Source organism: Carcharodon carcharias, chromosome 6, assembly GCF_017639515.1.
Source record: "Carcharodon carcharias isolate sCarCar2 chromosome 6, sCarCar2.pri, whole genome shotgun sequence".
NCBI classification, from domain to species: domain Eukaryota; kingdom Metazoa; phylum Chordata; class Chondrichthyes; order Lamniformes; family Lamnidae; genus Carcharodon; species Carcharodon carcharias.
The window spans coordinates 91,326,912-91,335,148 of NC_054472.1; the positions used below are offsets into that span (position 1 = coordinate 91,326,912).

The 8,237-nt window shown below is 42.1% G+C and overlaps 1 protein-coding gene across 1 annotated transcript; it reads right to left on the reverse strand.

Moving 5' to 3' along the window:
- Positions 1 to 272: 272 nt before the first annotated feature.
- On the reverse strand, positions 273 to 1,118 carry bhlhe22 (basic helix-loop-helix family, member e22). The gene has a single exon (XM_041190530.1). The coding sequence runs from the start codon at positions 1,116 to 1,118 to the stop codon at positions 273 to 275; it is 846 nt and encodes a 281-aa protein (XP_041046464.1).
- Between the last annotated feature and the right edge of the window lie 7,119 nt (positions 1,119 to 8,237).

Sequence of the window (8,237 nt, forward strand, 5' to 3'; positions counted from 1 at the left end):
ATCAACCATTCAAAACCGACAGATACACCGCTCCAAACAAAAACTTTTTTTTTGTTGATCCTCTCTCCCCAGTTCCTCGCCCAAACTTTTCCGACAATATTTATGTACACATAGTCAATTCTAGACACAATCTCCAAGCAACAACAAAGTCCGTTCCGGTGACTTTTAGTCTCGTTTTTGTTGTTGATTTTGCATTTTGTTTTTTTTGCCCCACGCGATGCAAATTGTCCTCTTTTGTGTGTGTGTGTGCGTGTGTGTGTTTATTGATTGATTTAAGGCTTGTCGCTGCACTGTTTGCAAAGACTGGATGTGACATTGTTGTAAAGAGTGGTGGTGGCGGCGCACTTGTCCGGACAGCTGGCCGCCGCCGCTGCCACCGCCAAGCCGCTGGCTGTGAACGGGTAGCCGCCGGCCGCCGCTTGCTCGTAGGCTCCCAAGCTCGGGGTGAGGGCAGCGGCGGAGGACGGCAGCGCGGCCGGCAAGCTCTGGCCCTGGTTGAGGTACGCTACCAGCCTCCTCATCTCCTCCAGCGCCTGAGCCTGCATGAGGATGTAGTTCTTGGCCAGCAGCAGGGTGGCGATTTTGGAGAGCTTCCTGACGGACGGGCTGTGCGCGTAAGGGATCACCGACCTCAGCTCGTCCAGCGCATCGTTTAAGTCGTGCATCCGTCTCCTCTCCCGGGCGTTGATGCTGAGCCGCAGGGCTCGCTGCTCCTTGTTCTTCTTGGTGGCCGCTCCTCCGTCCACTTTGGCCATCGCCGCCAGCGATCCCGGCCGCTCCGAGCCGCCCTGCCTCACCAGCATCAACTCGCAGCGCTCGTCGCTGTCATCGTCCAGGCTCTGGTCTCCGCCGCTGCTCTCCCGGCAGGAGGTGACATGCTGATCGCTGTACTTGCCGCTGCCAGCCCGCAGCCCCCCTCCGCCCTCTCCCCCCGGCTGCTGAGGGACCGGTTCAGGGTCCGCTTGCTCGAAACACACCATAGGGGACTGGGGCTCAGGCAGGGAGAGTTCAATAGTGGCGGCCGGGCGGAATGTGCTCTCCAGCCTTTTGGCCGAGGCGCTGAGAGTTTGGTGGAAAAGATCCTCTTGTGGTGCATTGAGGTGGAGGCTCCTTTCCATTCTCGCCAGATCAAGTCCGTTGGCTGGGATTTTGTTGTTGTTGCATAAACTACTCTTTTAATATCTCAACTTGTCCTCGCTTTGATCTTTTCACCACTTGATGGTGATGCCTGCACTTTTTTTAACCCTGTGATCTGTCCCGATGTGCTGCTGCTGTTGTTACTGATGATGATGAGCACCTCGTAACGCTTATCTGCTTGGATTCACCTTCAAGATATTTCCGTGGCGATCAGCAGACGGGAGTCTTTTACATCATTATCTCCGAGCAGGTTATTATGAAGGGTTGCCTGTTGGGACCGTGCTTCCACCAATCAGGTTAACGTTTTAATTAATAGGATTAAAACGGTAACTAACAATCCAGCCGGCGAGATCTACCCCTCTCCCTCACTGCACTGTCTGAGTGCTGAGGAGCTCCCCAGCCCTCGATTGCAGAATGTACACATGCACTTTATACATATAAGAAAACACAGCTACAGCTTACAGAGGTGGCGCTCGGTCCATTATTCCTCCAGCCATCTGTATACACAACTTAACGCATATGTTTTCCAGGCTTTTTGTCCCGTTAGAAACCGAACAAATGCCTTCCGCTGACATGTGTGGCGACTTTCACCCATCAATGAGCACACTTAATGCTCCAGCCCTACAAGTCTGTACCCCCCACGCGCCCCCCCACTCCCCCCCCCCACCATCTCTTAGACCCGATCACATATAGCTGGCAAATACCAAACCAGAGCAGCAAAACTGCCGAGGTATCTGTATGTGTTTTTCCCGGAGCTGGGCTCAAACAGTACAAACTCATTTCACGTTTCTGACTATTCTGTTTGATTTTAATCTTCCTTGATGGCACCGAACGTTTAGTAGCAGCTTTTCATTCTTGTGACATCAATCTCAAGTAATATTCCACAACACCTCCAGCAAATCAATCTATGTGTCAGAATAACTGGAGGTACGAATGTATTTGTTCCCTCGGTTTCATTAAAACCCTTTTAATTGTGTCTTTCAGAGTTGGCCCCAGGTGTTCGACTCTTTTCATTACATTTTGCTGTAATGTGATGAAATTCTAATTCTCGCCTTCCATATGGTTAAATTTTTCCGCTGAGAATTGGTGGAAAAGAGAGAGAATTTATTAATCTTCTTAATCTATTCCACACCGCAGAACTCTTGTCTGTTGTTAGAAGATACGGTAACAGTTGAATCTATTTGATGTATGCATGATCTCAGTTAACCAGCAGGAATATAGCAAGTTTTTCATTAGAAGTTGCAAATGAATAATGTAACCTGTATGAGTTCAAAACAGAGGCAAATATAATATTTGCATGTTTGAATATGAGACGAGGATGGTTCAGAAGTCATTCACTATCCATCTGCCTACCCATGAAGGAGTTTATTTAATTGTCTTCATATATAGGGACTTGCTATTCTTTACCAAAGTATCACGTCACCATTTATAGCTATTGAAACATTTGAAACCCACCCTATAGGACGAACAACTAATACCCGGAATCGCAGAGCTGAATCTATTGCTATTCCTGTTTTACTGTCCGAAAGATGAGTTTGTCTGTTGTTGTTTCTGGATTTCACTGTCCGATTCCTAAAAGCGGAGGTATTCGCGGTGCCAGAGAGACGTAGGCAGCTTAATCTCCACAATCATCATGAGCCTTGATGCGACTGAATGAATAAAAAGGGCATCTGGAGATAACATCTCCCCACATTTTGTTATAAAGAAAAGTGAAAGGGAGAAAATGGTTCCAGACTTTGTGCAGGGCATTGCCAGCAGAATTTCCACACACAAAAAACCGAGTTAAAATTGTTCAGGATTAATCAAACGAGAATCTTTTATTAATTTTAATGCTTCCTCCATGTCAGTTGGCTAATTAATCAATAAAATACTCATAATGAGAGTTAGGGAGGAAAAAGCAAACAGAAAAAGAAACAAAACAGGAAAAATACCAAGAAATAAAAGCGACAATCTACACTCCATGTTGTGAAGTAATTGGAAAGATTGTTGTGGCAACTTTTTAAAAAGTTGGACGGATTTACTGCATTTGGAAGCAAAAAAAAATCCAAACTATTTCTCAGGGTTTCCTAGTTTCTTTTAATTTCCTTTCTTTTATGGAAGTAGCTTTGCTTAACTTGTCAGGTCAGCCAGGATCGGTAGAGCGAAAGCAGTTTGATATTTTTCTCCAGGACCTTTGCTCTGATTTTCATCCAGGTTTCCGGCCCTTGCAGAATTTTTTTTTACCTTGTTGTTTGATTAACTTGTCCTTCGCTATTAACCTGTGCCCGTGACTTATACAAATCTGCAAAAGCGTGGCACAATTCAATATAAGCGCGACAATTGAGATTGCAATTTTGATTTATGCTTGGGACCCAGTGGCAATTTATGTTCGGAACAACAGGTATCAGCAATAACTTTTCAGCGTATATCTGTTTCCCCTATTACCGTATGGAACTGAACATGTGGAGATCTGGTGAATAAAGCTAAATAAGAGTGTCATTTACAACAGGACATATTTTCTATTAACGATTGCCAGCTGGTTAGCTTCGATTTTAACATAAACTAACCAGTTGCTAGTGATCGAGTTTACACATTTTAGTGACAGTGGTGACCATGAATGAAAGTTGTTAGTGATTAATTTAAACTTCGTTATTATTAAAATCTGCTATGAATACTAGCGAATTCTATAATATTAGCTAGCACCCTGGATGTTCCGGGTGTTTTAAAAGGTTATTTTGCATTTTCCTTATTTCCTTGCATATAATAGCAGCAACAATTGTTAATATTTATTTCCTTGTGCCTAGTCAGTACTTTAAAAATAACATGACAGCGTTTTAAAGTTATAATCAATTGCTGTAATTGAAAGTCAAGTGACTTGACATTTCTCCTTTGGGATTACGATATCCGAAGCTGGAAAGTAGACTGGAACTCGTGAAAGGCGTCACAACCGATAACCTGTGTCTGATAGTGAAGTGATCTATAAAATAAAGGCACTTCTACATTGCTTCATGACCTGGGAGGATTACAGATGAAATGGTAAAACTTGCAGAAGGACTGACTGACCTCAACTGCAGTACATCCGTTATAACACGGGAAACTTTTCCTAAATTTATACGCATAGGTATAAAATGTTGAAAACGGAAAATGCTATTCCACCATAAAATATTTACTAGATGCAAATATCGCGAATGTTTATCTGTTTATAAATTCCAGACCCCTTACTCTGCCCTGTTTATCTGCCCTCTGGGTAATATTCGGCTAATATGGACACATGTTGCCTAAACAGAGATCGAATGACAATCTCCAGCCTGTCATAAAACGGAAGTAGATTTGTACAATAGCATTAGCATTAAGAATCTGGTAGCATTTACTGCAGGAAAGATTGGGTTTAAACATGCCCCTGTGAAGTTTGGCGGCGCACTAACTAGCCTGGCTCTATTTTCATGGGGGGGACTCTTATTTTGCCTACGTGTCCTTAAATTAAGATGTTGCCTTTACCCTGTGTGCCATATAAAGAAACGTGATCATTAGCCCAGGTCTGTAGAAAATCATGCCACACTCATATTAATCTATTGAGTAAAAACCAATCCCCCTCAGCAATGGACTCCCTGTGGTACAGTGAAGCTGCCACTAATGTCACCTCAGTGGGATTCTATGTTTTTGTTGCATTTCTATATTCATCTCCACACAACTGAAGACACTCAGTACACAATAACATCCAGTAATACCACAATTTCTATCAAAGCACTGTTAAATCAGCAATGAGCTTGGAACTTAATGTTTAATAAATGTTGTAATCCCTGTTAAAGGTGTGTCATAGATCCAAATCGATTATTTTAGAATCTTAAGATTAGGGTTTGCTGGGTCAGAGGAGTGCTTTGCCTGAATTTTGAACTGCTGATGGGAAGCAAAATCTAATTTTCCATCAAAGTAGAAATATTGAGTTGATCCTCAGGGATCTACTAATCGGATCACTAACTGTCTCCAAGGAAAACCCCTTATTGGATTAGATCAGCTGGTATTAAAGAGTAACAACAAAGTAGGTATTTAATGCACACACATGTAAGAAGAATTTGTTTAATTGATATTTTGTTGCTATTATATTTTCAAGCCCATATATTTGAGGCTGAGCAAAAGCTGGAGGGATGTGAATACTTTATTTGTTGATTTGTTTAGCTTGTATGGTATTGGTCACAAGACTCTTATGATTGTGACAAAAGAAAGGACTATGAATACTGGAAGTCAGAAATAAAGACAGCAAATGCTGGATATGTCCAACAGGGCTGTCAGCTTTTGAGAAGAGAAAAGGCAGATTAAAGTTTCAAGTGGAGTTCAGAGATTTTTGAAGTCTCCACCGGGTACACAAATCTATTTTGCATTTTGCAGATGTCAATGGATCTGCTTGTGTTTTCCAGTATTTTTAATTTTGTTCATGTTTAATGAACCACAATACAGTTTGAAAAACTGTACCAAAGCCATTGGTAACCTTGCAATCTGTTCAGATACATGCAAGACGAAAAGCTTAGATAGTGTGTCTCTTTTTTCAGCAATACTCAAATATGTAATACCTGCAAAGAGATGAGACAAATTTGGCCCAACATAAGATGTGCTCCAAGGAGCTTGAACACAGAAGTGTGAATATAGTTACATGTTATAATACCATGCTGATGTCCCGTAGAGATCAATGTGCTTATGAAGACAACCTAGGGCTATGTGTGCAATGTTGTTAATAAGTGTGCTAAATCTGATGAGTGTTAAGTGGAGTGTGGTGACAGCTCCAAATTAGCCAAAAAGTTACTTCCATTTTCAGCACTTTTGTGTGGCCCAACAGGTCAAAGAAGGATGGCCCTACTCCTTGTGATTCAAATGTTTCTGAACGGATGAAAGAGATAGGTGAAATTGCCATTGAAGAAGAATGGGTATGATCAAAGTTAGGGACATGATCAAGCCATATCAAGCTATAAGATATTACAGGAAGCTCATCTGGCAACTTGGGATGAGGGTAAGGCATGCCCAGGAACAAAATAAAAAATGAGCAGGCAGTTTTTATACTGCTAAATGGCACTTTCATGGAGACAAACATAGATTCTTGACAGCCAGAGAGAAGCAATTTATTACCAGCTAACAATCATTATTAATGGCTTAAATCATGTGCTGAAATATTTGGAACACACAGCATCCTTTGCTTATTGATCTTTTTAAGGATTACTTTCCATGAGTACTCTATATTTTCAGCTTCCAGTAAGAATTTTACTTAATTTCTTTTGTTGTTTCTTGTTCCTTTTTATCCACACCAAGGCTTCTGCCAATTCTCATTTCTGCTTTCCATAAAGTCTCTCACCCTGTTAAACTTCAAGGAGCATTATACATTATTGTGAATTATGACTCCCTAAGTAAATGCAAATTAATTATAGAAAAATGTACAAACTGTTGGATTAGAAAATTTTACGAGTTGTATTCTATATATTTAACATTCAGGACCTAGAGAATTGCCAATACACAACCTATTTTTATACCAATTGCAGAAGTATTAATTCAAAAGAAATAATGGGCTAGAATCACATCACATATCACAGAATCACAGCGCAGAAGAGGCCCTTCGGCCCATCGAGTCCGCACCGACAAGTGAGAAACACCTGAGAAATACCTACCTAATCCTATTTACCAGCACTTGGCCCATAGCCTTGAATGTTATGACATACCGAGTGTTCATCCAGGTACTTTTTCAAGGATGTGAGGCAACACACCTCCACCACCCTCCCAGGCAGTGCATGCCAGATAGTCACCACCCTCTGGGTAAAAAAGTTTCTCCTCACATCCCCCCTAAACCTCCCGCCCCTCAACTTAAGCTTATGCTCCCTTGTGACTGAGCCTTCAATGAAGGGGAACAGCTGCTCCCTATCCATCCTGTCCATGACCCTCATAATCTTGCACACCTCGATCAGGTTGCCCCTCAGTCTTCTCTGCACCAACGAAAACAACCCAAGTCTATCCAACCTCTCTTCATAACTTAAATGTTTCATCCCAGGCAATATCCTAGTGAATATCCTCTGCACCCTCTCCAGTGCAATCACATCCTTCCTATAATGTGGTGACCAGAACTGCACACAGTACTCCAGCTGTGGCCTTACCAAGGTTCTATACAACTCCAACATAACCTCCCTACTTTTGCAATCTATGCCTCGACTGATAAAGGCAAGTGTCCCATATGCCTTTTTCACTGCCCCACTAATGTGTCCCTCTGCCTTCAGAGATCTATGGACACACACGCCAAGGTCCCTTTGTTCCTCAGAACTTCCTAGTGACATGCCATTCATTAAATACTTCCTTGTCAAATTACTTCTTCCACAGTATATCAACTCACACTTTTCAGGGTTACATTCCATCTGCCACTTATCTGCCCATTTGACCATCCCGTCTATATTTTTGTGCAGCCCAAGGTACTCAACCTCACTGCTAACCACCTGACCAATCTTTGTGTCATCCGCAAACTTACTAATCCTGCCCCCCACATTGTCATCTATGTTGTTTATACAAATGATGAATAATAGGGGATCCAGCACAGATCCCTGTGTAACGCCACTGGACACTGGCTTCCAGCCACTAAAGCATCCTTCAGTCATCACCCTCTGCCTCCTACAACTAAGCCAATTTTGAATCCATCTTATCAAATTACCCAGTATCCCATGTGCATTTGTCTTCTTTATAAGTCTCCAATGTGGGACTTTGTCAAAGGCTTTGCTGCAGTGCCAGAACAAAGTAGGGTTGCCCATTTCAGTGAAAGTATGCTCATGAATTGTATTATAAATCTTAATTACTGCCAAACAACTGATGCCAAAAATTAACTTTTACAAGTGTGGGGTATCATTGCTTAGATTTTGATTGTTGCTGAAGATTTAAAAGAAAAATTGGAAATTATCTTTTCCTTTCTGTCTCTTCTTTCTCTTGCTCTTAGTCTGGTCTTGCTTTCCCTCTCTTTATTTTGCTTTCTGCAACGATTTGATATTAAATTCACTATTCTGACCTAAACTTCCTGGTTCATACTCAGCTGTTTATTAACAATTCTTCAATTTGATTGGCTATGGCGATGTACAGCTGCCTGCCCTGTTCACACAGAGCCC